The sequence below is a fragment of the Brassica oleracea genome, chromosome C8 (assembly GCF_000695525.1).
Source record: "Brassica oleracea var. oleracea cultivar TO1000 chromosome C8, BOL, whole genome shotgun sequence".
In the NCBI taxonomy this organism is placed as follows: Eukaryota; Viridiplantae; Streptophyta; class Magnoliopsida; order Brassicales; family Brassicaceae; genus Brassica; species Brassica oleracea.
In genome coordinates, this window is record NC_027755.1 from 30,204,739 (window position 1) to 30,232,264 (window position 27,526).

Genomic DNA, 27,526 nt, shown 5'->3' on the forward strand with positions numbered 1-27,526 from the left:
ATGTTGATATCAATTTAAATTTAATTATAAACAATATAAAAGATAAAAATTATTATTTTGAATATTTATTTGCCATCAGATAATTTTAAACAACAATGATTATTTTGATTTATATGTCCGCACCAATTTAGTTTTATATATAATAGTCACTGACCTCACGCTGATTTAATATAGGTATAAAAACGCAAATAAATAATAATACATAATATAATATTTATATACAACATTCATCTCGCGCAAGGCGCGGATTAAGTGGTTATTATTTTAGAACAAGGGATAAGATCTAACGAGTATGACTTAAAATATGTCAAGTCTAGCGACCAGCATAAAGAAATTGAAAAATCAAGCAAAAAAAAAATGAGGACACATGAGGTTGGTCGGAATCCCTTTCGATGGCGTTTAAGGACTTTGGTGAAAAAAGAGTGGAACAGCGTGGACCCTCCCAGCCTCGGGTCCCGATAAATGGTCTGGTGGCAGATGCCTGCTCCCCTACGGCTTGGTCGCTGCCTTCTCCTCGATCCGACAGGGCGGTTGATCTCCATATCTTCTTAACCTCCATCCAATGTCCAGCCTACTCAACAGATGCAGACACATATGAGTGGACTACTTCTACTAAGCAAGATGCAAAATTCAGTGCCCAAAATACTTGGCAGGATATGCGCCTCTCAGCTCCGGTCCAACCGGTGGCAGAGACCATCTGGTTTAAAGGAGCAATACCAAGGAACAACTTTAATATGTGGATAGCAAACTTGAACAGATTGCCAACCAGAGCAAGACTAGCAGGTTGGGGCCTTCAAATAAATAAAGCTTGCTGTCTCTGTTCTGCTTTCGAAGAAACCAGGGATCACCTCCTTCTCTCTTGTGCTTATAGCATGGAGGTGTGGAGACTCTCTATCGGCAGGTTAAACCCACCGAACTCACTGTTCAGAACTTGGGCTGAGCTTCTATCTTGGATTAGAGGTACCTCAGTTGCAGCGCCCTCTCTCCTGCGGAAGCTAGCTGTCCAATGTATCATTTACCACCTTTGGAAGCAACGAAACAATGTGCTGCACAACCACACTGTTCTACCACCTACCACCATATTCAGGATCGTTGATAAGGAGATGCGCAACACAATTACAGCAAGAAGGGAGAGGAAGCACTTCATCAATCTTATGGTCAAATGGATGCGATGAACTACGTTTATCTCATATTCAACTTTGTTACATCCTTGTTTTTTAACTTTTTTGCCAAGGTGTAACAAAACTTAGATCTACATTTCTTGTAAATCTTTTTTCATTTATATGATATTTACCTTTTAGCAAAAAAACGGTCTTCCTTTTTCCTGTTTCTTAATCCCCGTTTGTGTAAAAGTTCAACATTCCTAATGTGACGTTCCAATTATAAATCTTTTTTTTATTTTTTGTCGGTGTCGTCGTTATTTATTATGTACAAGGATTTGCACCCAAAAAAATAGTACATTGATTTGGTTATTAAAAACATTAATATCAACCCTCAATCTTTGAAAGTTATTTGTGCTTCTCGTATCTACTTAAACGGGACCGATCCTTGAAAATTATATACAGCTAACCAGATTTGTATTCCTTGTTTTAATAATGCACTTTTCAGAAATGAATTCAACTAAACTTTATCACGTTTTTAGCTTTAGTTATCCCTAACAAACTGGTCTATACCAACTTATTTAAAATATAACATTTAACTCTTATAATATTTTTTCGTATCAGAAGTTAACATTTTATAATTTATAAGGATCAAGCAATTGGTATGGATACACTAATATATAGTTGACTCTGAAGAAAATAAGAGCATGATCGACGCAATATACTTCCATTGTAGTTTGAAGTGGTTTATGGTGCAGAAGTGGACACCTAACTTTAGAGGTTTAGATCTCGGTTATAAATGTCTACGTAAAAAAAGAAGAAGGTGTAGTTTAGTAATTGGTTGGATTTTTAAGGAATGTAAAAGCAAAAGAAAATTTATAGTCATAAGCCGAAGGCCTGGGACGGATCGGGTATCCGGACAATTTTAAGGTATCCGGATCATTATCCGGCGGATCCATAATTTTACTATCCTTATCCGGATCTAGGCTTTTCGGATATCCGGGTGTCGGATATCCTTATAAAAATTGTAATATCCGGCGGATATCCGGATCCGATTTGAATCCTTAAAATAAATAAAAAATAATACTAATATATATAAAATATTAAAAATAATTTTTTAAAAAATATATATAATGTTTTTAATTATTTTTATGTATAATATTACAAAATTTACATAAAATTTACATATACTATTATAAAAATAAAAATATATTAAATAAAATTAGTATTTATATATAGATATTACTATTTTTGAAATAATTATTAATAAAACTTACGGATCCGGATACCTGGACTAAAAAATCAAGATATCCGGATTCGGCTTTGACGGATCCAACATTTTACTATCCGGATATCCGGATTTTCGGATCGGATCCGGATCAAATCTCGGATCGAATCCGGATCTCAGATAAAAGTCTCAGGCCTATTTCGAACACTCGAAGGCACTTAGAATACTACAGTAAGAAAATTATTGACAGTAATTATTATATTTTGAGTCAAGCTATAATGACATCCAACGGGATAAAAGTAATTTTATGTTTGTCAACAGTGAAAGTAAAGTTACAAAAAAAAATAGTGAAAGTAATTTATGGGTTTAGTTTATATAAACATTGGTGTTAAAAAAAAGAAGTTTATATAAACATTAAACCTTAAACCCTATAATTTCATATGTAATCAATAACACCCAATCATACTCCTTATATTTCAATTTATTTGATTCTTAAGGTTTTAACAAGTTGATTATAAGAACACAAAATTTATTTTAGTTTAATTTCTTGTACACAAAACATCATTGACTCAAACAAATTCATGAACCAATAAAAGAGTACACTGCATAATACAGTCATAAAAAAACAAATAACTTTAAAATTTTGTATAAAAATTTGAAAACATCATTTAAAATAAAACTTTAAAATTCCTAAAATATCAATTATATTGAAACGGAGTGAGCATAGCTTATACTTCAAAGTTTTGCATTTTTGAAGATTCAAAGAAAAAGAAGAACTCCCACTCACTCACATTAAACGACTTTTCATGGTTAATCAATATATTAAAATCAGTGATTAGACACTTATAGGTGAAGAGAGAACAAATTAAATAGATATAGGAAATCATTAATATCGCTTAGCTGTTATGAACACTGAAGATAAGTCATCGACATCAGCTGCGGTGATAGGATACGAATGGGAACGTATTCCATTCAATACCCAATATCGAAGTTGGAGATTATCGTATTAAGCAACCAGCCACCTGTCACCGAGACAATATATGCTACTAGTTACTAAAGATTTATAGTATTGTATAGTCGACATGCAGTTCAACAATTCACGATTTTATACACGTTCCCATCGTGACATAACATGATGTCACACATTCCTCTCATGACGTAGACTCAGAGCCGGTCCTAGAAATTCGGTGGCTGGAAGCAAAAATAAAAAAAATTGGCCACTTTTAAAGAATAAAAGATAGAAAAAAATTAATGGCTGATATGGAGAAGGTTATGTTCGAACCGGGGTTGGAAAGGCAGTAGATAAACGCAATGGACCACTAGACTAAAGGGAATATTAATGTTTTGTGGCTGAAATATTTTGATAAATTATACGGCCGGAAGCAACCGCTTCTTCCACGTGGTCCAAGGGCCGGCACTGCGTAGACTCTTTGTATTATCATGTTTTGTGTGTATTTTGGCTACCTAAAGAATGCCACGAATTAAAACTTGTTTGTAGTTTTTTTCTTTGAGCTTATTTGTCGTTATATTCTATAAATTTCTCGAGAGGGATTATGTAACGCCCTGATGGGTCTTACGTCCGTTCACTAGCTAAACCTATAAACTTCATAACATGTGCTATGATCGGCATGTTATTTTTCGAAAGTTTAAAATATTTGTTAATTGATCATATAATTACCAATTTTTTTTCCTGTGATTTGGCATACTTCACATTATCACTTATTCTTCCACTACCCAATTCAAATATGCTTAGCTTTGAAATTTTTAAAACAAATAACCGAAAACGTGAACACATGTTTTTTTTTATTCAACCTCTGCTTTGTAGATAATAAAAGGGAGTAAGCAAAAACATGTTCTACACATGATTGTTCAAATCTTGAATGTAAAAAAACACAAAACATAAACGGTTCAAGAAACGTGAACACATGTTAGTAATATAAATAGTTAAATAAATTAACATACATTACCATATATCACAGACTGAAATATAATAGTTTAAAATTGCATCTCATTTTTTAAAAATATGACTATATATTTCAGAAGTAATAAAAAGTTGTATAATCTTTGATTTCCTAAAGATAAACTTAATTTGAATTTGGAATACGATACGAAGAGAAAAGGAAGCCATAAGAACAGAAAAAACAGCCGCCAGTCTTCGTTACTTTCTCCGGTGGTGGGCGCTCCTCGCCGCCACCGAATGACTTGTCCTCTTGTATTTCGTTTCTTCTTCACCTCTCTAAGCATCTCTTCTTTGTTTCTTAACATATCTAGAAATTTTGGGGTTTTGAATTTTGTTGATCTATAGATCTTGAGTTGTTTCCCTTTTAGATTTCTGAAAGTTCAGATGATATTGTTTTGGATCAGTCTTGTTCGTTTACTTCGTCTTGGCTTGTGCTTCATCTTTTTATCCTATTTGTTGTTTGTTCCTCGACAGAGAGGTTGAAAATTTGAGGCGTTTTAGTGTTTGTCCTCTTGGTTTTTGTTTCAACAACGGTCTAAGCGATGGTGTGTTAATGGTGCGATCATGTGTTGACGGTGTAGTGGTGTGTTGTGAGCAGAGTAGGTCTAACACCTTTGAGAAGAGAAGATTCATGGTTTTTGTCGCCTCCATCTCTATGTTATGAGCTCTTCTCATGGCCTTTGAATAAGTGTGTCTTCTGGAATGTCATTTGCCTCTCTCGTCTTGGGTGGCTTCTCGTCCTCGGTAGCTTCTGTTTGTTGAAGCCAGGGATGTTAAAACGGGCTTACCCGCCCATTTACGTCCAAGCCCGTTTACGTCCAAACCCGTTTAATAGATGTCCATTTAAAGCCCGTTTAAATCAGACCCATTTAGAAACCATTTATGTGAAGCCCATTTAACACTAAATTCGTTTCAAACCCGTTTACTTAAAAAAAAATGAACATGATCTATTTATATCATAGCATTTCTTTTCGATGAAACCTGTTATATATCTGTCAAATAAAATATGAATCCAGAACCTTACATTGTTTTGCTTCAACTAAAAATTCAAAGTTTACAAATCACAGTCACAACATAATTGAAAAATAAAGTTCACACTTCACACTAAGTGTTCATAAGTGTCCATAAGTTACTCTTTTCCTTCTTGAACGTCTACCAGGATCTGTCCATGTTCAAAACATAACATATTATATATTTTCATCAAAAAAATTATAAACTGATGTAAAACAGAACCAGAAAACTATGTACCTTTGTTCCAGCAAACATATCAATCTTTTGATGCTGAAGACTCCACTCCATAATTACTTGCTTTCTTTCCAACATCTTCATTTTCATCAAAGAGATCTTCAATGGCACCTACAAACTATATCCCTTTGTTCCAGCAACCATATTAATCTTTTAAGCTTTACCTGTGTATTCAGCAAAACCGCGCAACCAATTCCTAGTGCAAAGAAGAGCTTGGACATTTTTAGGCAAGAGATGATTTTGGTATGGAGTTAAAACCCGGGATCCAATGCTAAAGGCAGACTCTGAAGCTACTGTGGTGATCGGAATGCTGAGGATGTCACGTGCCATCGATGCTAAATCTCCAAATCGATGTTGGTTCTCTTTCCAATAACTCAAGACATCCAAATCCAAGTTAGCCCTTCTGTTCAGCCTTGGCTCTTCCAAATATATGTCCAAATGTGTCTTTGGGTTGCCAACTCCACCTCCAATGCTCTTTTCCAACTCAAAAAAATCCTTCATTATGAACATTTATATCAGATAAACAATTTCAAGATAAAGCATGACTGAAATTATCTAAAATTATATTAAATTACTTACATTATCATAATCATCTTCAAGTGGAGATTCTGTGACAATCTCTTGTGGAGTTGGTGTGAGTGAAACACCTGAAGAACTTGTTTGAGACCGTTTCTGATAGTCTTTGTAGAGTGCAGACAAACTATCCTTAAGTTCTTTAATCTTTAAACTTGAAGTAGAGGGATCCAATTTCTTATAAGCAGCTTGAAGCATCTCAATCTTTATTCTTGGATCTAAAGCTGCTCCCATAGCCAAGATTACACTGTAACTTTTTGTACCATGATTCTTACCAACCACTAATTTTGAATCACAATGAATGCACTTAGCCCTTTCTTTTCTATCCTCTTCTACCCCCACTAGTACAAAATCTTTCCAAACAAGTGAGGTTTTTCGACGCTTACGTTGAGGTTTCGCTGCTTGTGTTGATGCAGTGGCTTGTGGTTCACACTGAACTTCTGCTTCTGCTTCTGTTTCTGTTTCTGCCATTTCTTCATCTATATCAAATTCAGCATCTTCATCATTCATGTCCATGTATTCACGTTGAGCTTCAAGAAGCGCCATTGTGTGCACAGTATCATAGTCCATCTCTGCAAAAAAAGAAAGAAACATATTTAATTATTAGTGGCTGCAAGGGACTATCAAAATTTGAGAGAAGATGGTAAGTTGGCAACCATTCAAAAACAGGAACAAATAAAGCATAGCGTATGGATACAAAGTAAAAAAGCTTCACTAGTCTTGGATTAACGAAAGTATATGTCTACAATACGAGTCTTCTGTCCAAATACATCTTTATAGTATTTGTCTACACAATGACTCTTTAGCTAACGAAAAACTTGACAAAACCCATAGAAGCTAACTCACACGGTCACAGCGAAGAAGATGTTCATACAAAACATAGTTAATCATGTTGGTTATCGGTTGTGTTCTTGTTTCCATTCACATATTGTAGTCAAATGATCGCTCGTCACAGCGAAGAAGATGTTCATACAAAACATAGTTAATCATGTTGGTTATCGGTTATGTTCTTGTTTCCATACGCATATTGTAGTCAAATGATCACTCAGTGAAAAAAAAGAATCACATACCACTTATAATCTCAGCTTTGGTTGCAATTTTTGAGACTCCTTTGCATATGTTCGTGAAACCTGTTCACAAATCAAACCATTTTTAAACAAACCCACAAATTAATTGAAAGAACACTTATGAAATCAGTTTGAAACGAACCTTGATTGTATGATACGAGGAAACACGAGCTGGAGAGAGTGAAGAAGAAGAAGTAGAAGACACGGGAATCTCGGGAATCTCGTGACGAGATGAAAGGAGGCAAGGAGGTGAAGAACAACGACTCTAGAAGACAAATCGAAACCCTAGAAGCTTCATGATTCGAATCAGAAACTCATTTGGAGCAGTTTGATCTTTCGTAAGGAGGCAAAGAGCCAAGGAGGTGAAGAAGGAGGAAGAACGACGACGATAGATTAGGTTGAAGAGAAAAAAAAATTAAATGAACTTAATGGGCTGTCCAGTTATTTTTATCAAAACCCGTTTATTAAATGGACACAAGTGGACAAACCCGACGAAGCCCGTTTAATATTGTTAAGTAAATGGACTTTATATGGACACGAAAATTAAACGGGCTTGGACGTAAATGGGTAGGACAAGCCCATTTTAACATCCCTGGTTGAAGCATATAAAAAGGTTGAAGCTTTTAGGTTTTCTGATGAAGGTTCAATTGAGAAGGGAGCTTTAGTCTAAGGCGTTTGTTTGCTTCTCGAGTTGGTTTTTGGTGTTAGATGTTGTGGTTCTGGCTTGGTTCCTGGAACTGAAGGTTTAGGTAAGTTTGGTTTGGTTTCGTTGTTGTGAAGGCCAATGCATCGCTTATTCTATGTTGTCTGGCTCTCGGAAGAGATCCGACTTGTCAAAGCCAATATGTATCATCTCTATTCTCGCTACCAAGGATTGTTCACGGGTTTGGATGTAAGAGTGAAGATTAATCTAGTGATCTTAGTAGTTGTTGTATGTCATCCGTTGTTTGGGTTTGGGTTTGTGATCCCCTATTGCGAACTATGTTTACGGGGATTTTAAGTTATATCCGCCGGCATTTGGATTTTGTATGTTCTTTCCGTTTCATCAATCAAAAATCAGAAGGGAACAAAAAAGAATTTGGAATACGATATCAACTCCGTAGGTGGCCTTTACTCTAGCTCGCGTGAAAAGAACAGAATCATCAGATCTGTATGTGGCGAAAACTTATGACTTCAACTAGGAATCCATGTGTATTAAAAGCCGACCAATCAGGTAATGTTGCGCGTGACCAAGCCAACACGTGGGGGCTCTGGTCAGTATTAAGTGCCACGTGGTGGAACCAAACCGAGTTGACGGCTGGAACCAGATAGCCACATAGTAAATACAGCTAGCTTCACATCTCATTGGCTTTCTCTCTGCCGCGTCTGACTCGTGGGTGGACCCCTCACTCAGCAACCTTTTTACAAATGTTGTTGTCTCTTTTAAGCTGCTCTTGTCTCACCAAACAACCTTTTTTGCTTTATCGGCCGACACCAACAACTTTTTTTAAAAAAAATTGTAATTAAGTACGTATTTTGCATTTTACCAATAAGTACGCATTTTGCATTTTAAATCACGTTACAGAATCTTTTCTATTCAAAGTTAGATACGACATGACAGAAACCATTGTCTTAAACCGTTTAAATTAATTGTTTGTTCAGTGTCTTGATGAGATCAAAGACTTATTATCATATCAGATCAACGAACTTACGTTTCTTATCTTCTGGATAACATTCATTATAGTGACAATGTCACACCGTTTAATGTTCAATGGTCCAGTGTGAATTTAAGAGACTAGAAGCAATGGTTCACCTAATTAAATTAACCATCCATTTTACAATTTAGTGTTTTATATGTCGACTATATATGTAACTGATAATCAAATTTTATATTTATGTATATATCATATTTACAATGCGAAGAAAAACAGAGGACTTATCAGATATACATATTATCTCATTATCTAAAACGTACAAGCCAGTCTGAACCAAATGCCACGAGTGCATTGCATGTAACAGAGACTGAAATAGATACGACTACTTTCGAGCTTTATCAAAACCGAGTTTCTTAGGAGCAGCCGAGCAGTATCAGCATCGTCTAGCAAATGATCTAGTTGTTGACAAGCTTAAGATCAAGTAAGCAAGTTTTAAGCCCAGATGTCCCGGTCTTGGGCTGGGCCTAGAAGTGACTAACGTGCACTGAGGCTACAATGTGATGTTGACCAAACCAGTCAGCAGATCTTGGGGCCAAATGTGGCGCATGCTCAATCTGTAGTGCAGTATCTCATAGATATTAAGTGCTGATGGAAGAAGCGAACGAGCGAACAAATAGTTGAGAGAAAAAAATGTTTAAATATCAATCTTCACCCTAAATCTTCTACCCCGGTCTCAATTGGCTGCAGGATCGGAATCATTCATGTCAAAGATCATGTCATTTGCTTTGTGCCCTATATCATGGATTGCAAGACAAGACAAGAAAATAAGCGAATTGTATAAGTTGTTGAATGCAGTCAGGGAAAATGTAGATAGATCTTTTGTTGGGTGCACATCTGATATAGAATAAAATAAATGACATTGTAGGGTGTGCACTAGTCTATGACCATTTTTTCTTGTTGATTTATTGTGTTTTTGCATACTTTTTTTTTGTCACGGAAACTCTTATATTAAACTTAAATATCCAAAAGGGTTAAACAACTACAACCGGAGGTAAACTCGACCGCCAAACGATAAACGAAGACTACTACAACAATACGAGTGATAGAGGTGTTAAAGGGGTGAAGATACCCATAAAGATGCTTCACTTGAGACCCTGAAACTAATATTGCTAAAATCACGGGTGCACATGCCATTTTAGTTGCTGCACTGGTTTCGTTGCGGGTCTGCCCGCGGCAAGACGAGGTCCCGGAAACTGATGACCAATGCCGTCTCGACGTCTAGCCTTATTTGAGTCGTACAAGGGAATGTATAAAAGCAAATCAGGAAATGAACCCTTGAGCTACTAGAATTGCGGTATATATATGGAGCCATCTAAACATGTTCATTCATACATGAACTTAACATGGCTGCTTTAGCTTCAGATTTGATTGGCGAAGGTGACAATATAAACCCTTGGACCTTCCTGTCTCTCTGTCTCTCATGATTGTTGCTGCCTAATAACACAACACTCTTACACAAGAAAATAATGATTTTTTTTAAAAACACATTCAATATAATAAGCTAAAATTATCAACAAAAAAAAGTACAACATAAGCTAGGCAACAATATTGCTAAAAAATAGCTAGGCAACAATTTTCTTGACCGTACTCAGTAAAGCTTTGACCACTAGCACTTGACCGTATTCAGAAAAAGCTTGCCTTAAGCTATCGTACATCCGTAGTATTCACTGAGAGATCTGAAACAACTAAAATACAGTAACAAAACGTTCCTATCACAGCACATGGCTAAAGGATATTGAAAATGAAGATTTTAAAGAAGAAAAAATTACTTAAAACTTGGTAGTCATGTAAAGTAAATTTTGAACAGACAGATCAAAACATCATAATTTAATCAAGCTAAGAAGATACAAACGAAGTAGAGAGGAAGGTAGTACCGATCGTGTGAATAGATGAACTGAGAGAGAGGTACAGTGGCCGCCTGGCCGGAGACTAAAGTCATGGAATCAGGGCTAAATTATAAAATTTTATAGCATAATTTACATGTGGATATAATATATACGTAGATCCTGGGAAGTGAGGATGGTTCAGCGATCGCAACAAGAACGTTTTGAATGGAGATGCGTTACTTGCATTACTATGGAGGCGTGTTTGGTTAAGTATCTCTGTGACAAGCCTTCAAAAGGAAATCAACTCCACCAAAAAGTGCATACTCTCACAAACAATACAAGGAAAGCTAATTCTTGACAACGTTACAATATTAATTTAAAAACAAGGGAGATGATTATAAGATGGTAGATAATTTGACCACAGAAAAAAAGAAGACAATAGATAGATATTATCAGGCAACTGATGCTATATTAAGCAAAAGAGTGAAAAATCCTCATGAACCATTCAGGTTTATATAAAGTCAGAATGTGGCCAATGGTGAGTCCACAGAAAACACCTGGTACATAGGCTATTGCAACTGCAATCCAGCTCAACACTTGATCATTTTCTTCCTTTATTACTTCATATACTTCTTCTCCTCCACCGCATGTTTCTTGAAGAGGAGCACCGCATAGGCCAGGATTCTCCGCGAATGAGGAACTATTCTGGCTTTGAATCTGAGTGCCTCGTGGTATTGAACCTTCGAGCATGTTGTTGGAGAAGTTCATCAACGCTAGAAACGAGAGTTTCCCAAGCTCTGGCGGTATATTACCGGATAATCTATTTTCGGACAGATCTAGTGATTGGAGATTGGTCAAATTCGATAGAGACGGTGGAATATGGCCAGTGAAAGCGTTGTTTGACATGTTGAGCACAATCAGTCCCTTCAGCAAACCGATGGATTGGGGAATATCTCCTTCCAGACGGTTTCCGGAGACATCGATGGTTTTGTACATTCTGAAACCACTCCCAAGCAACTCCATCTCCGAACCTTTGATTGCTAGAACAACCGACTTATGATAGTTCGAAAAGCTAAATCCCATAAACCTCTCTTGCTTATTATCTGTAACGTATGCACCTGAAGACATTGCACTCCAGTTAGCAAAGTAATCCAATGGTAGGACGCCAGTGAAGATATTTTTCGAAATGTCGAAGATTCGAAGCTTGGGGAAACTCAGAGAATATATTGGCCCGTGGAACTCGTTAGAACGAAGAACAAGAAACTGCAAATCAGGCAACAAACTCAACCAAGAAGGAAAAGTGTCATTGAACATGTTGTCTTCAACGTTGAGAAACTCGAGGCGAGTGCAGTTGATCAAAGACCTTGGAAGCTCTCCTGATAGCTGATTGCCACTAACATCAAGTGAAATCAATCCCACGCTGATAGATTCCTCAGGAAACTTACCAGAGAGGTTGTTGTTTCGGAGATGCAAGAGCGAAAGCTTAGTGTTGAAACTCTTGAAACACCGAGGTATAGAGCCGATGAATCTGTTGTTGCTTAAAAGAAGTGTGTCAAGAGAAACCAATCCGCAGATCGTCGTCGGAATCTCTCCCGAAAACTGATTATCTGAAGCCGAAAAGAACCTAGTAGAGTTTGGTAACAAAGGAAATGGATCTTGAAAAGTGTTTGAACTTATATCGAGCATTTCTAGAGGACTCGTTTGAATAGCATCTTTTGGTCCGTCAAAGCCGGTTAAAGCATTCTTCGAAATGTCAAGGTACACCAGTTCTGACATCCATAACCAATCCGGTACTCGCCCTTCGATTTGATTGGCGGAAATATCCAGATAATACAAATTGGGTTGCTTGCGAAGAAAGTTTGGAAATTCGGAGATATTGCATGACGCTAGAGACAGCGATCCCAAGGGCGAGGGGAGATGGAGACTTGAACTGATCTTCAAATGATTCCCCGAAAGATCCAGCATAGAAAGTGAAACGAACTTAGAGAAAAGACTCAACTCAAGTAAACTTCTCGTATTCAGATACGAGAGGTCGAGTAACACAAGTGATTTGAGATGCAAGAAGCTGCTGAAATCGACCGTGGACCTCCCGGTGTTCCAAAAGGAGAGGTCGAGTAACGAAAGCCGGACTAGTTTCGATATAAACCCCGGGATATATTCGCAATCTCAAGAGGACCGCTGAAGCTGTTTTTTCTCCAGGTTAAGAAGGATCAACGAAGGGATCGTGAAAAGAGACGATGGAATAGGTCCGGAAAATGAATTTGAACCAACATCAAAGTGCACCAGTTTGGAGAAGCTACTCATGTTAGATGGGAGGTTACCTTCTAAATGGTTAGAACGAAGGTCGATCCACGTAAGCTCAGTTAAGTTGAGTAGTGCATGATGAAAGTTCCCACTGAGCTTGCTCGTCGAGAGTAGCAGCTTTGTTAGTTGGTTTAGTTTTCCCATAGATTCCGGTAGCTCACCGGTGAAACCATTGCCTTGAAGATCAAGATGAGTGAGATAGGAAAGGTTTCCTATCGAAGAAGGAATCTTCCCGAAGAAGCCGCATCCGTAAAGTTTCAAGACCCTCAAGTGTTTGAGGTTGCCGATGGAGTCCGGTAGAATTCCCGCGAGATTAGATTAAGGCTCTGAAGATGTTGTAGTTTAAACAGACCGCTGTTAGATCTCAAAGAGCCGTTGAGAGAACTGCCCCAGAGATTTAAATCGACGACGTTCCCCGTCTTGAGATCACAAGAGACACCATCCCAGGAACAACAATCAGTGTTGTTTAGCCACCTCTGTGTCTTCTCATTAGGGGCCATCCCACTGAGGTGAAACTCATTCTGGAACTCCCAAAGAGCATCCCTCTGGTCTGAACGACACATGTGCTTAGCAGGGGAAGAAGCGAAAACAAGTATTGAGTAAGAAAGTGAAAAGATTAAACAGGAGCTCCATATTATCATCTTCCTCAGAGAATGCATCGTTTTCTTTAGCTTTTTTTTTTTCTTTTTGTTTATTTTTATGTGAAACGAGAGAATATGAAAAGCTTTGACTTAAAAAGTCTCCCGTGAATCCTTTTTTTAGATCCAAAGTCTTAATCGATGAAATGGTCCAAAAATTCATGGGTCCTCCACATTGGCGAACCTACATTTTTCTTTTAGTAAATATCATTTTTACCTATACTTTTTAAGTTTATGTAAGATTTGCCCCCACAAGAAAATAATTCTACATTCGCCACTCCTACACTGACTCTTATCATCATTTTGTGGCCATCTGGAGAAATTTTATGGAAACTTTTTTCGGTGATTAACAAACAACTTATAAAACGACAAAGCTATACTTCCTGAAAAGGTTTACTATTAACGGTTTAGTGATAGCTTTATAGTTAATTTGTCTTCAAAACATTTAGGAGTTGCTTGTGACCACAGTATGTTTCAAACTTTTCAGGAAAGTATAGTAACAAACATCTTACTATAACGGTTTAGGCAGGATCCGGCCTAAACCGAGATCTTCTAACATAAAAAAAAATCCAATAAATTCTCTACTATATATCCAGGCCCGAACTAAACCTATATTTTTGGGTTGTTTGCGGTTCAAGTTTTTGGGTATAGGTAAAATGACCATGCCTAGTTGACAAGTCAGTCCACAAATAGATAACAAAAAACGATGTACTGCACCTTGAAAGTCTTTCCAGGAGAGCTCATCTGTAGTGCGAGGATCGTAACTTCCAATCCAAGGTCAATAACAGTTGTCACGCTCACACATCTAGTCAATGCATGTTTGCTAACTCTAAGAAGTGCTTCCCTCTTTCATCAACTGAGATTTCTTGAACGAAGGAAGATACAAGCTCCATAGCAGCATCGATCAAAAGACATGTAGGATCTCCATCAGGGCATTCATGAAAGCAAATGCCAACTGATTTTTCCTATACGAACCACAATTTGAGAGCTTCTCTACAATTCAAAGTATTGGAAGCAGGCCTATATCAGTATACATTGCGCTTGACATAAGAATTATCATTCCACAAATTGGATCTTCCGTTAAACTTGTAGATGCGAGCTAGTGAATGAGGAGAAAAGAAAAGGAAAAGATGGAGAGAGAGAACATCGGAGACGCCATCACAATTCTGATGAGTATGTCGGTTTTGTTAGAGATGCTGTTGTGACGGACCAGATGCACTCCTGGGCCAGATGCTCTACTAGAGCCAGACCGGATGCCCGTGCTGGAGGCCAGACGCTTAACTAGAGCCAGATGTCCGTCACCAGATGTCCAATCTCTCGCTTAGTATGATATTGTCCGCTTTGGGCCTAAGCCCTCACGGATTTGTTTTTGGGTCGTTACTCCCAAAAGGCCTCATACTAAGTGAAATTGGACCAGCTATATATATTAGACTTTATTCTGTCTAATATCCGATGTGAGACTTGGATTGCCTTTTTATTTATTCTGACAATCTTTCCCTCAAACCAAGGACCACAGAACCTTGGCTCTGATACCAATCTGTTGTGACGGACCAGATGCACTCCTGGGCCAGATGCTCTACTAGAGCCAGACCGGATGCCCGTGCTGGAGGCCAGACGCTCAGATGTCCATCACCAGATGTCCAATCCCTCGCTTAGTATGATATTGTCCGCTTTGGACCTAAGCCCTCACAGATTTGTTTTTGGGTCGTTACTCCCAAAAAGCCTCATACTAAGTGGAATTAGACCAGCTATATATATTAGACTTTATTTTGAATATCCGATGTGGGACTTGGATTGCCTTTTTATTTATTCTGATAATGGCAAATAGTCGCCATCCCATAAACATGGTAATGATCGCAAAAAAAAGAATCAAGTAAGGTACTCCCAATGGTTCCATCTTTACGATCGGGTCCTGAGCAAAGTTGCAAAATCTAGAGTGTTTTCTTTTCTATGTTGGTTTTAGTTCTTTTTATTTCAGCTAATTCTATACAGAGTCGTAGCCATAAACCACATATCACTGAACCGTTAACAGTAAGATGTTTTAAAGACAAACAAAGAACAAAACTTAGATTCATCCCGTAGGGTCTTTACTTTTTAAGATCAATCAAAGTGCCATGTATATTATTAAATAAAAATTTTATTTTTAAATAGCTAAAAGAAAGAATGACGTCAGTTTTAATGATGTAAATGCCATCAGCTAAATCCTAAACCTTAAACCTTAAATTTTAAACCATATACCATAAATTCTAAACACAAACTCTACACTTAAACCCAAATCCTAAATCCTAAACTTTAGGATATTGGGTTTGGATTTAAGGTCTAGAGTTTGCATATAGAATTTAGAATTTTACATTTAAGGTTTAGGGTTTACGTAGCGTCATTCTTTTTTTTAGCTATTTTTTCTAATTTAATATTTTTATTTAATAATCTATTTGATATTTTGATTGGTTCTAGAAGATGAAGTGAATTTAAAGATTCATTCAAGGAAAAGGTGAACCTAAGTTTTCTTCGCAAATTAACTAATACTTTTCTGAAAAGTTTGAAACAAAAGGTGTACGAAGAGAACTAATATCTCTATGATAGTCATATCTCTTTCTAAAAAAATACATAATAAAATGAAATACGTGGTAAGCCATAAGCAACTCCTAAATGTTTCCAAATGTTGAAAGCTTTGTAGTTTTATAAGTTGTTTCCAAATGTTAAAAGCTTTTTAATCACCAAAAAAGTTGTCCTAAGATTTCGCCAAATGGCCGCTAAATGATAATTATTACAAAAACTTGTCCAAGTGGACGAATGTAATACGAACAAAATATATGGCATTATATTTGGTGACGTTACCCGTTGGAATAGACAAAGGTTCCTTCCTGCAACGTAAGCGAAGCTCAAAAGAGACGCGAAGCTGATGTCGACGGTTCATCAGGCCGCCCTTGCCCTCCGGTGGCTTACACATGGCTCAACTTCTTTTTGTTTTGGCTCAACTTCTTTTTGTTTTGGCTCAACTTTTCCGTTTCTCTCTGACTTTTCTTTTACCCTATGATTACATTGTTTTCAGTTATATTTCAGGCAATTTCGTTTTTTCTTATTAAAAATGAATCTGATGTTGACAACATCAAAACACTGTATGAATCTTATACCATATTTGACAACATACCAGTCGTTTTATTTAAATCACCAGATGAGTTTATTCAAATACAGTAAATTACTATAAAAGAATGCTAAAACTTTTAAATTTATTAATATAAAACATTGTTTTAATTTTTTAAACATATATCTAGAATAATATTATATTCAAACCTAAGATGTTAATAAAATGATAGTATATATAAAATTGAAGCTATAATTCAAAATACCAAGAAACGTTATTATTTTATATTCTTTTAGTCTATCAAATATTAATTTATAAATTATATTTGAATGCGGATTTTAGATGGATTTACAAAAAATAATAATCTTATAGACAAAATCAAATGATTAGAACTAACATCATAAATATATGTGAGAATATATCTGAAAATGTAGAAATATATAGAATAATCATATATTCAAGATCCCCGAATAGGAAAAAAGTTATATATGCAATTTTTCTTTCTTTGAAAATATCAATAAATATTTTAATTGAATATTTGTCATCAGAATGGCAGCTACGTAATTACTATTTTTCAATAAAACTATAACTGATTGATTTTTTATTAATAAGTACCCATAAAGGCCAATAGACATGCATCTTGTGACTTGTGAGTGCATAGGTAAGAAACTTCTTTCAAATTAGCATGCCTCTTGTGAGTTCATAGCTAAGAAACTTCTTTCAAATTACTAGTCGCTAGTCAACTCCCGCGGCCCTCAAGTTACGCTTCGATACTTAACCTCGTTTTAAATGGGATGCTAAATTCTCAAGTCTACTTTGATCTTACAACATTTCATGCAAATCAATCATATACATATATCAAATTTTATTCAACTAATTCTTTTCCTTTATAAGAAAACATGTTAAACTTTTTACAAACAAAAAAAACATGTTAAAGTCAAACTATTTCTTGCATGCACGATTAATTAAGGAAAAACATAGTTTACCATGTTTTGTAGTTAGTGCAGTATCTTGAAGTAATCACTCGATGTCAAAAAAAAAAAAGTAATCATTTTCAGGTGTTCACAAAAAAAAAAACGTAATCATTTTCGATCTTGAGTTTCTAATATCACAACATTTTGACATTCATGATTTCAAAAAGTTATATACAACTGTTGGTCAAATGTACTGTATAGAACTAAAATATACTTAGCTTAAAGATACTCTTTCAAACAAGTTACATGAGAAAATCGCGGCATGTGTTTGATCAGTGCTCACATGGTGAAATTGTTCGGTTCCTCCATATCAGCTTTAGTTTTGCTAACTTACCTCTTTCACTTTCCTACAAAATGTCTAGAAATAACAGTATTTTATAACAATTTTTTTTCTTCCAATCAACGTTGTGGTCATCTTTTAATTTATGGTTACGAATGGGAGAGTGGGACAAAGGCAGATGATCTGCATTTGCGGGGGGACTGCTTTTGAAACGCCATTCACCATTTTTTGTTTTTAAAAACAGTTCAAGCGGGAAATCTGCATTCAGTTCAATATTTTTTTTTTGTGCAAAAAACGGGAGATCTGCATGCAGATTTCACCTGCTACTATTTGGTAGTGTTGATCTGTTTATTTTTGTCAATAAATAATTTTGTTACAAATACTTAACTTAAAATATATTTATATGATTTTCTAAATAATGTACGATGATTAGTTCAACTATATAACTCACACTAATACTATTTGTGTCATTTTAAAATTATAAGCATGACGTACAATCGCCAGCAAAACACAACAATTTCCAAGGAAGAAAATATAAATCTTCCTACACAAACCAGATAAGTAGTTAATAATTTTTTATGTTTTAGAATAGTTAATATATAGGTAAACGATTGGAATTTTGTAAATCTACTGAAAGAAAACAATTTTAAATGGATGCTTAACCGAGAACGTGTATTTATTGAGTTGTATGATCAACTAATTTTCATGACCAATTACCGTTTTAAAGATCCTATATCCATTAGTAGAAAGATTAGCGGTGATAAATTCAACCAAGAATTTAATATTAGCGTAATCTATCGGTTATCCAAAGAAAACCTTGATCAACTAAAATGAAAATAGAAGAAGTACAAGTATCTTATGAAAAATCTACAGGCGTTTCGATAGATTCTACAACATATGAAATATTTGTTTTGATATTTTGGTGTAATTTTTATTGTTTTAATATATTCGTTGAAGTTTTGAATTGCTTTTTTATTCAAAATTTATAATAAATTATTTTATCTGCTTGATTTGCATTTCTCCTGCATGATCCACTTGTTTTACACTTGTTCCGCTTGATCTGTACTTGTCCCGCTTGATCCGCTTGATCTGCATGATCTGCAACGCTCGAACTGCATTTACTATGTTTAAATACATGCCGCAAATTTCTAACAAATTACTCTCTCTATCTTACAAATAATTTTTAATTATATATATTAAAAATAATTAATGTTAAAATATAAATATATATAGTTTTCACTAAACAATTTTCTAAAACTAAATCAACAGTAATTTTAAAATATAACTATTGTCGCTAATTATTTCTGATATCTAATAAATTATGCCAGGACCTCAAAAACATGAAAGCAATAAAAGGATTAAAAATTTACAGCTACATCCATTCTACATACCCAACCAACAAAATCAATCGGAAAAAAAATGATGCAGCACGTATACAAAGTTCTCGTAGATTAATTCCTATGACACGTACCAAAACTTATATTATAATGATTCTAGAATAGATTTTCCTTGGAAAAGACGCACAAAACAACATCATCTCAAATGTTATACTTCAACAGAAAAACGTCATTATCATTACCAAAATATTATTTATTTATACACAAATCACACATCAGCATTATCGTCAGCATCGTCAAATTGTTGTATTCTTCAACCTTTTATAAAACCTCTCAAGAAAAGTCTCTTTTAAACAAATAACACTTGCATCAAATTATAAATCCTCTGTAAATAACAAAAACCCTAGAGAAGAAACTAAAAACATGGGTCTGATTAGCAAAGAAGAAGTTAGCAAAGCGAGAAGATATTCATCTTCTTTTTGGAGAGGAGTCAAGACTATCTTCGTTCTCTTCACTATGCTCCTCTCTTTCATCCTCTTCTCTGCTCCTATCTTCCTCGCCGTCGCAGACGCCATCCTCCCCTCCGCCATCCTCTCCTCCTCCTCCTCTCTCCTACGCCTTTCTCCGACGACTGTTTCTTCTCATCTAAGCAACTACGACTTCAGATACTCCCTTATTGATATTCCTCTCATCTCCATCATTAGATCTGCCATTATACTATGTAAGTACCCCACAAGCTAAGTGACTAGAACACTAAAAGTCCATAGCTCTGTTCTTGAATTTTGTATTTTTGTATAACAGGTGTTTACGGTCTTTGTGACGGACCAAAGTTATCAAGAGGTCCATATCTGACAATAACGATGTTCTGCTCGATATCTTCATTGATCTACGTGTCTTGTAAGGCAGCGTTTGTGTTTGGTGAGCCAGTGATCGGAGGAGGAAGTTTCAGAACAGAGGAAGTGGCTCTGTTTGTGTGTTCGTCGGTCTTAGCCATCGGTCATATCGTTGTGGCGTATAGAACAAGTTGTAGAGAGAGAAGAAAGCTACTAGTCTTCAAGATCGACATCGAATCCGTAAGTTTCTCAACTTTTTTATTTAATTATATCAACTTTAGCCGTTACAGAAACATTATGGGGAGAACATTATTAGTATTTAAAAATGAAAAAGGCAGTTTTGAATTGCTTAATATTCAAATCTTGTATTATATATTTTGATTTAAAAAATATATATGTAGATATGCTCTTCTTCTACCACTAATAAAAATCAGACTCGGTCAGGAATAGCATGTGACTTTAGATATTATTTATATAGTCAACGATTTGAATTAATTTACACATTTTGGCACTATAGGGTTCTTGAAGTTCATATGTAGTTATAAGTTAGAAAATGACTGGTCAATTTAGAAGGTTTGATTTTCCATTCCCCAAAAAGAAAAATTGAATTCTGAGTAACAAGACACATTTTCATATTTAAAACAATTGAAATCAAACCTAATTGGATAGTGACAATTAGGGGCCCTCAAAAGAATAAATCACATTAGAGTGAAACGGATGTTTCCGAGTGGGAACCGTGTGGGATGAATAAATAATAAATCATGGGCTGCTTTATTAATCTTCTAAGATTTTTATAAAAATTAAAATTAAACACTGTAGATAGATAGATATTAATAAAGCATTAGGACATGACACCGTCACTAACACCTAGGACATGCCACGTGATTTTTAATTGAACTGTGACTAAATAAACTTTTTTTTTAAACATCTACTGTGACTAAATAAACAAATTAAGGTTTTAATCTTGTGTATTGTCCAAAAAAAGGTTTTAATCTTGTGTTTGTGGTAATCTGATTGCAGGTTTCAGCTTGTAAGAATGTGTTTCCTCGACACCAGAAGATCCTCCTACAAGAGAGACTCAAATAGCTAATAGTAGAAGACAAACGACACTTGTACATATGCATACTTACAGTACAGCTTTATGTATATAAATATATAAGTATCAAATGCAACAGCTTCTGGATTTTGGTCTCTCCTTTCAAGTTTCAGGTAACAAATTCCACCTCATCGTTCTTTATACTATTGATATTTTCATATTATGAGGACCACCAACTTGCATATATACTAACTATTAACTTGATTATTGAATACTAAAGTTGCTTTAATTACTATCATTTTCGGAGTGTGAGTCATGTATAGTGGAGGTAACCAATTTGAGAATATTTGTGTTGATAATGCTGTTTTATTGTGTGGTTTTTGTTGGTTACAGAAAGGTCCAAAGGATAATCTGTAAAGGAGGGAAGAACAGATAACGAATGGGGCTTACTATAACACACTATGCTTTTCCGTGTGAGAATACAAAAGACAACTCCAATGAATTGGCAGCGTTACTATATTATAGATTTTAATTAGGTAGACACACACAAAAAAAACGAATCATTATAGTTTTGATTTACTCTTTACTTTAATGAATGATCCACCGTAACACTTTTGTCTTTTTGTTTTGTTTGTTGTATAAACAATGTTTTCATCAAATGAGATAAGAAGCCGAAGGCATCTTTCTTGCACTCCTTTCTAAGCAGACAAATAAACAAAAAAGGATATGTATGTTTGCAAACTTGTCTACGTACATTTGTGAAACTCTTAAACCCCAAGAGAACGTGAACCTCGTGGACTTTTCTAACGGTTGAAATGCTTTATTTTCTTTTACATACTCACAAAAAAAAATCCACAACTCAGTACCAAAATAACATTATCGTTTATATCATCAATAGATACTATGACAGACTAGAACAAGGTTATGAAACCGTAATCAATTTACTGGATCGGACTAAGCCGTTGATAAGCTATACTTAGTTGGAGGATTTGGTCAGTTTGATCAAAAAAAAAAGTTGGAGGATTTGGTCCAAATGTCTATCGTGTATAGTCCGTTAGAAACAAAAGGTCGAGGGCCTTAAAACTGGACCCAACGATTGAGACAAATATAAATAGAAAACATGCTTTCTTCAACTTATTGTTGACAATGACAAAAGGAAAACTTAAGTAGACTTGACCCATGAGGAGTGAATGAGTGACGATCAAAACAGTAAATGTTAAGAGGATGGCAATCAATACACACGCGAGGTTAACCGGAAGTCCACACGGTTTATCTGCGGAAATTTATCATCCGTTGATTCTTATTTGGTTTTTTCATATTTCTAAATTTTTTTTTTGTAAAAAAGCTTTCGTATTAAATTGCATAAGTAGTACAAGTATGAGTTTTCAGTCATAAGTTTTGAAAAGTTTGCAACAAGAAAAGGGTTGAAACACAACCCTAGTGAAAGATCTACTTATGAATCATTAAAAGCAAGAAACTGAAAGACGCTAGTTAGTGAATGTGATTTCCTCGGCCACGTCGACCATGTTTACCTTTTCCACTAACCTTCATCCATTCCATATCTTGAATTTTTTGGGTTGGTTTTATTGGCCTTCCTCCTCTAGTTAAGTTATAACTAGAAGTCTCTCCAACTACATCAACACCAATCTCTTTCCCATAAGAGAGCGGAATTTCCGGCTCCATGTGAAATTGTTGATGGTTACGAGTAAGAGGAGTGGAAGGACCAATTGGTTGCTCATTTTCAGAAGCGCCAGAGCCTTCCAAAATGATAATTGGTGATGGAATTTCTTCCATAATCTGTGACTCAGATGGCGCAGCAGTTACAGCTGCCAACATAGGTGAAATGTTATCATTCTTTGGTCAAGGGGTTGAATGTACCTCATGCGAATGTGTGAGTGAACTAGCAAGGGCAACCTCGGACGGTGTAGTGACATAAGACTCTATAGGAGTTTCACCTACTTGATGGGAAGAAGGTGAGAGCGACTTTGGCTCCAAATGATCAGCATGTGTACTAGAAGTGTTTTGCAACAATTTAACTATGTCCACGATTGGGATCTCTTCACCGGTACCCTGAGTTTCTTTTGTAGAAAGTGCTTCAAGTGGCTTCTGAGGAAGTAGACATCTCTTCTCCTTGTAGCCAAGTGCTCCGCATCTTCCACAAGCACTAGGAATCCAAGAATACTCCACATCTACCAAATAGATATTGCCTTGCTTGTCATCAAGTGCAATGAGTTTCGGGAACGGTTTATCTAACTCAACCTCAACTAATATTTTAGCTTCTCCCATATTTGTTGGATCTAACCGAGGCTTATGTGTAAGCATTGGCTCTCCCAAACCTGAAGCTATATGACTGATGCCTAATTTTAGCTTCTCCCATATTTCTAAATTTTTGGTTCATATTAAAATGTTTAACTACACGTAGACTCTTGGAAACTTATGGATCAAAACAAAAATGTTATGGAATTTTTCGTACGAAAAATAATTCGTATTTTAGAGACAATATTTTGTCATGAAAATATATTTTATTATGTTAAAACAAAAGTAAAGAGAGTGCATTTTAAGTTCCTTAGTCTTTCCTTTAAGATTGAGCTTCATAATGTTGTTTCTTGCTTTGCATTTGTTCTTTGCTTTGCTGATTTATTCAGTTGTTCTCAGACGTATAAAAAAAAAGGTAAAGAGAATGTTACAAAAACTTATACAATTAGGTTTATTATCACGAGAGCTCCCCAGGATCTTCCATTTACGTGTTCTTCAAACAGATACACGTTCACATCAACAGAAAATGGTAACAATACAAAAGACTCGGATTAATTCAGACTATCATAATTAAACAAATTTTTTTTTTCATAAACAAATGTTTGATTTCCGTATATACCTAGTCAAAGGAGATTTTTCAATAAACTTTTGTATATTAATCGAAGTGAAAATTTTGTTAAGAAAAAAATGTATTTACTAGCCCTAAAACTAAAAGTAATAATAACTGTATGTGATTAAAAAAAAAATCTCTTGGTCGCCTGATACCTCGGATACCTAGTTGTTAAGAGTGTAGTATCTTTACGTTTGAACACCAAAGAAAAAAACATTTCATATCCACGTTTCTTGCTATATATCACAACTTCCAAATCTTTGATTAGACCAAATCATCTAGGTATAACAGTATGTATACGCTACCGAAAACTACTCCAAAAGTCTTAACAAATCTCCCCTTGATTTCCTCACTTTCACTTTATAAATCAAAAGACTCAGACTTTGGGGATCATTCAATTCACAGTCGAGAGACACTTTAATTTCTTGTCGTTTCAACCAAGATGGGAAGGGTTTTTATCGTGGATCTGGAAGGGCAAATCTATAGTTGCAAACACTGTAACACCCATCTTACAAAAGAACAAGACATCATGTCCAAGGTTTGATCTCTTCAATCTCCATGATCTTCTTTTGGTTTCACATTAATATACAAATGATATTTTCATCTAGGGTAAATTAAAAGGTTTTGATGTCATTCATCAATAACATATACTCCCTCTGTTACGAAATGTATGATGTTTACAAAAGTTTTTGATGTTTCAATAAGTAAAATGTTTCATATTTTAGGTTGATCAACAGTTGTGCCATTAACCTTAAACATCATACATTTTGGATCACATGGAGTAATATATATACACTACACTATAGTACTGACATTGTGTTTGTGCAGTCATTTCAATGCAGGTATGGACAAGCTTATCTCTTCAATGAAGTGTAAGTTTTCTGATTTCTTATATCAACTTTGTACTTTTAGTTCGTTATCTCTATTCCTAGTTGCGTTTTTATTGTTGTTGTTGATGATGATTAGTGTAAACATTTCAACTGGAAATGAAGAAGACAGAATGTTGATGACGGGACTTCATACGGTAACTGACATCTTCTGTGTTGGTTGTGGATCAAACGTTGGCTGGAAATATGTAAGACAGCAATTTTATTTAATTAGTTGTAGTCATAATAATAATCTAAGTTCTATTTTGATTCAGGAGTATAGTTAATCTTGGTTTTGTGTTTAATGTTTCAGGTGACTGCCCATGATATTAACCAGAAATACAAGGAAGGAAAATCAGTTCTTGAATTGTAAGAGCCCTTTCTTTTTTTCTTTCCTGTTAAGCATTAATCACATTTGCAAGTTCTAACATATATAACACAAATGCTACAAGTTTTGATTCAGGAATGTATTTGAGGTTTGATCCCAAACTTGTATCTCTTTTGTTTTTGCAACAGGTATAAGATTGTGGGTCCTTACGATAGCAACGACTTGGTCTGTCAAGAAATTTCAAGACTTGAGATATAATAATCACATGATTCTGATGACTCTGCTTGAGCTATTTTCCTTTCTCTTTTTGAGATTTCTCTTAGAATGTACATTCTTCGATTTTAGCTTATTGTTATTTATTTCTTTTTGGAATAAGTACATTTGGTACCTGAAATGACGCCTAGTTTCATAGGTTTTAATTTAGAGTTTAATCTCATTTGGGCTTTTGAGCTTTTAACAAATCTATGCCTTTCTTTGATCTCTCTTTCCCTTTCTTTGTTTGACTTTTTTTTTCCTGCTCCAATCTCTTCTTCAATTCTTGAATACTTGTCTCTAATCAAGAAAATGAACAAGATCAGCCACTTATCTGAAGCTCTACTTGTGCAAATACTCTCTTTGCTTCCAACCAAAGATGTGAGTGTTCTGACTAAACGATGGAAGCATATTTGAAAGATGGTGCCTAAACTCAACTTTGATTATCATCTCAATCAAAGTCAACACGAGACGTTTTCAGAGAATGTCTGTAGGCTTCTGCTTTCTCATAAATCTTCGATCCTAGAGAGTCTGAGTCTGCGTTTTAGTTTAGATAGCTGCGATGGTATTATAGGGATGTGAATTGGGATCGCATACGGACATCATGTCCATCAGAGATGATTACATTTCCTAGCACCGGTACTATCTTCCATCAGTTAGTACATTTGGAGCTAAGTACAGATAAAGCAGATTGGTGGAATCTACTTACGCGCATGATCAATATGTCTCCTAGATTACAAGTCCTAAAGCTTATCGGTGAGTTGTATTACGGAAAAGTTCGTGTAAGTTGTAAAGAATGGAACCAACCGAAGAACGTTCCTGAATGTTTGGAGACATTTGTGTGGAACACCTACAAAGAGCAACAAGAAGAAGAGAAAGAAGTTGCCAAATACATCCTAAGAAACGCAAATCGATTGAAGAAAGCAAACATCTCCGTAAAATGGTTTAACTCAGACGAGAGAGTAGAGATGTTTCAAACCTTACAAAGTATAGTCAAGGTTTCAAATTCATCATCATGCCACATTCTAGTTGAATGAAAAAAGAAAAAAAACTTGGGAGTGTAAGTGGGACTTAGAATTAATTTTAAAAGTCGAGAAATTTGTTAAATTTGGAAAGAGTTGTATAGAATTTCGTATATTGTGAAACTGTATGAAAATAAAGTAATGCAATGATTCTAAGAATTCAAGAGAAACATGTAGTATTCTCAAAATCTTGTTTTGTGAGTTAAAATATTAAGAATTCAACTCTCAATAACACTTACTTTAATAAATTTGTATAATCATTAAAATATAAACTTTTTGAATAACAAATGATTTTGTATAGGATTATAGAATCATCAAACCAATAACACTAGATTTTAATGAGAATGTGAGAATCTATAAACCAATAACACTAGACTTGAAAATTTGGGGGTTATTGGAACATGAATTTCTGTGGAATTTGATGATTTTAATAGTTGAGAAGATTTTACAAGTTAACTAGATTTATCAAATACTTTTACATAGATTTTCATTACTTGTGTATAGAATTCTATTGATTGTTATTAACTTTTAAAGTAAGAAATTAATGGTGGTAGAAAAAAATTGAAAGAAAATCATTTCAATTAAGACAATTCTTAAACAACTTTTAAAAAAGTTTTTCTCACAAAAACGATCTCAAGAAATAAAATGACCAAATAATTTAATTTCTACTTTTTACTTTATAGATATATAAATAATAAATAATAAAAATATTTTTTTATATAATTTCGAAAAAAAATGTTTTAAATTTGAATTTTTGTAAAAAAAATTGAATTATTATTTTTGAAATTGTTTTTTTTTTAAATTCGAAAGTGCTTTTTAAAACTATTTTTACAATTTTTATTTTAAATTTTCAATATTTTTTTCTATTTTTTTAAGTTGTGAATTGTATAATGTTAAAGTTGTGATTTGTATATTATTTCATTTTTCAATTTGAGTTTTTGTATGTGAGTGTATTTTATTACATTGATTTCAAAAATCTTATGGGTATAGATGATATTCTCAAAGTTGAGTA

The 27,526-nt window shown here is 34.9% G+C and overlaps 5 protein-coding genes, 1 long non-coding RNA gene and 2 pseudogenes across 6 annotated transcripts; 4 read left to right on the forward strand and 4 right to left on the reverse strand.

Annotated features, from left to right (window-relative positions):
- The first annotated feature begins 392 nt into the window (after positions 1 to 392).
- Positions 393 to 1,175, forward strand: LOC106309151. Its single transcript, XM_013746217.1, has one exon. The coding sequence runs from the start codon at positions 393 to 395 to the stop codon at positions 1,173 to 1,175; it is 783 nt and encodes a 260-aa protein (XP_013601671.1).
- Positions 1,176 to 5,295: 4,120 nt separating this feature from the next.
- Positions 5,296 to 5,639, reverse strand: LOC106309441. Its single transcript, XR_001263579.1, has 2 exons — positions 5,537 to 5,639; positions 5,296 to 5,450 (listed from the first exon to the last, which is right to left on the reverse strand). It is a non-coding gene; the product is annotated as an uncharacterized LOC106309441 (long non-coding RNA).
- A 47-nt stretch (positions 5,640 to 5,686) lies between these two features.
- LOC106309152 (zinc finger BED domain-containing protein DAYSLEEPER-like) lies at positions 5,687 to 7,764 on the reverse strand. Its single transcript, XM_013746219.1, has 5 exons — positions 7,316 to 7,764; positions 7,177 to 7,236; positions 6,493 to 6,678; positions 6,113 to 6,330; positions 5,687 to 6,028 (listed from the first exon to the last, which is right to left on the reverse strand). Exons 3-5 carry the CDS (start codon positions 6,674 to 6,676, stop codon positions 5,687 to 5,689), a joined length of 744 nt encoding a protein of 247 aa, XP_013601673.1. The 5' UTR covers positions 6,677 to 6,678; positions 7,177 to 7,236; positions 7,316 to 7,764.
- Positions 7,765 to 10,989: 3,225 nt separating this feature from the next.
- LOC106311344 lies at positions 10,990 to 13,703 on the reverse strand (annotated as a pseudogene).
- Positions 13,704 to 19,629: 5,926 nt separating this feature from the next.
- On the forward strand, positions 19,630 to 21,799 carry LOC106307967. The gene is made up of 4 exons (XM_013745068.1): positions 19,630 to 20,032; positions 20,113 to 20,384; positions 21,165 to 21,353; positions 21,574 to 21,799. The coding sequence occupies exons 1-3, from the start codon at positions 19,735 to 19,737 to the stop codon at positions 21,228 to 21,230; spliced, it is 636 nt and encodes a 211-aa protein (XP_013600522.1). The 5' UTR covers positions 19,630 to 19,734; the 3' UTR covers positions 21,231 to 21,353; positions 21,574 to 21,799.
- An 872-nt stretch (positions 21,800 to 22,671) lies between these two features.
- On the reverse strand, positions 22,672 to 23,466 carry LOC106309153. Its single transcript, XM_013746220.1, has 2 exons — positions 23,059 to 23,466; positions 22,672 to 22,977 (listed from the first exon to the last, which is right to left on the reverse strand). Exons 1-2 carry the CDS (start codon positions 23,464 to 23,466, stop codon positions 22,672 to 22,674), a joined length of 714 nt encoding a protein of 237 aa, XP_013601674.1.
- Positions 23,467 to 24,317: 851 nt separating this feature from the next.
- LOC106310718 (protein yippee-like At3g55890) lies at positions 24,318 to 25,700 on the forward strand. Its single transcript, XM_013747941.1, has 5 exons — positions 24,318 to 24,584; positions 24,875 to 24,918; positions 25,013 to 25,121; positions 25,226 to 25,281; positions 25,429 to 25,700. Exons 1-5 carry the CDS (start codon positions 24,489 to 24,491, stop codon positions 25,496 to 25,498), a joined length of 375 nt encoding a protein of 124 aa, XP_013603395.1. The 5' UTR covers positions 24,318 to 24,488; the 3' UTR covers positions 25,499 to 25,700.
- Positions 25,577 to 26,540, forward strand: LOC106310719 (annotated as a pseudogene).
- The last annotated feature ends 986 nt before the right edge of the window (positions 26,541 to 27,526 follow it).

What these genes read in the sequence shown, in the direction of transcription:
- LOC106307967 (XM_013745068.1), top strand. Translation starts at nt 19,735, where the DNA reads ATGGGTCTGATTAGCAAAGAAGAAGTTAGCAAAGCGAGAAGATATTCA. An exon ending in TAGATCTGCCATTATACTAT is followed by an intron (nt 20,033 to 20,112) that starts GTAAGTACCCCA and finishes TTTGTATAACAG; the next exon opens with GTGTTTACGGTCTTTGTGAC. An exon ending in TCAAGATCGACATCGAATCC is followed by an intron (nt 20,385 to 21,164) that starts GTAAGTTTCTCA and finishes ATCTGATTGCAG; the next exon opens with GTTTCAGCTTGTAAGAATGT.
- LOC106309152 (XM_013746219.1), bottom strand. Translation starts at nt 6,676, where the DNA reads ATGGACTATGATACTGTGCACACAATGGCGCTTCTTGAAGCTCAACGT. An exon ending in ACAAGCAGCGAAACCTCAAC is followed by an intron (nt 6,331 to 6,492) that starts GTAAGCGTCGAA and finishes CTATGGGAGCAG; the next exon opens with CTTTAGATCCAAGAATAAAG. An exon ending in TTGAAGATGATTATGATAAT is followed by an intron (nt 6,029 to 6,112) that starts GTAAGTAATTTA and finishes TTCATAATGAAG; the next exon opens with GATTTTTTTGAGTTGGAAAA.
- LOC106310718 (XM_013747941.1), top strand. Translation starts at nt 24,489, where the DNA reads ATGGGAAGGGTTTTTATCGTGGATCTGGAAGGGCAAATCTATAGTTGC. An exon ending in GCTTATCTCTTCAATGAAGT is followed by an intron (nt 24,919 to 25,012) that starts GTAAGTTTTCTG and finishes GATGATGATTAG; the next exon opens with TGTAAACATTTCAACTGGAA. An exon ending in CAAACGTTGGCTGGAAATAT is followed by an intron (nt 25,122 to 25,225) that starts GTAAGACAGCAA and finishes TTAATGTTTCAG; the next exon opens with GTGACTGCCCATGATATTAA.
- LOC106309151 (XM_013746217.1), top strand. Translation starts at nt 393, where the DNA reads ATGGCGTTTAAGGACTTTGGTGAAAAAAGAGTGGAACAGCGTGGACCC.
- LOC106309153 (XM_013746220.1), bottom strand. Translation starts at nt 23,466, where the DNA reads ATGGGAGAAGCTAAAATATTAGTTGAGGTTGAGTTAGATAAACCGTTC. An exon ending in CACTCACACATTCGCATGAG is followed by an intron (nt 22,978 to 23,058) that starts GTACATTCAACC and finishes TCTGAGTCACAG; the next exon opens with ATTATGGAAGAAATTCCATC.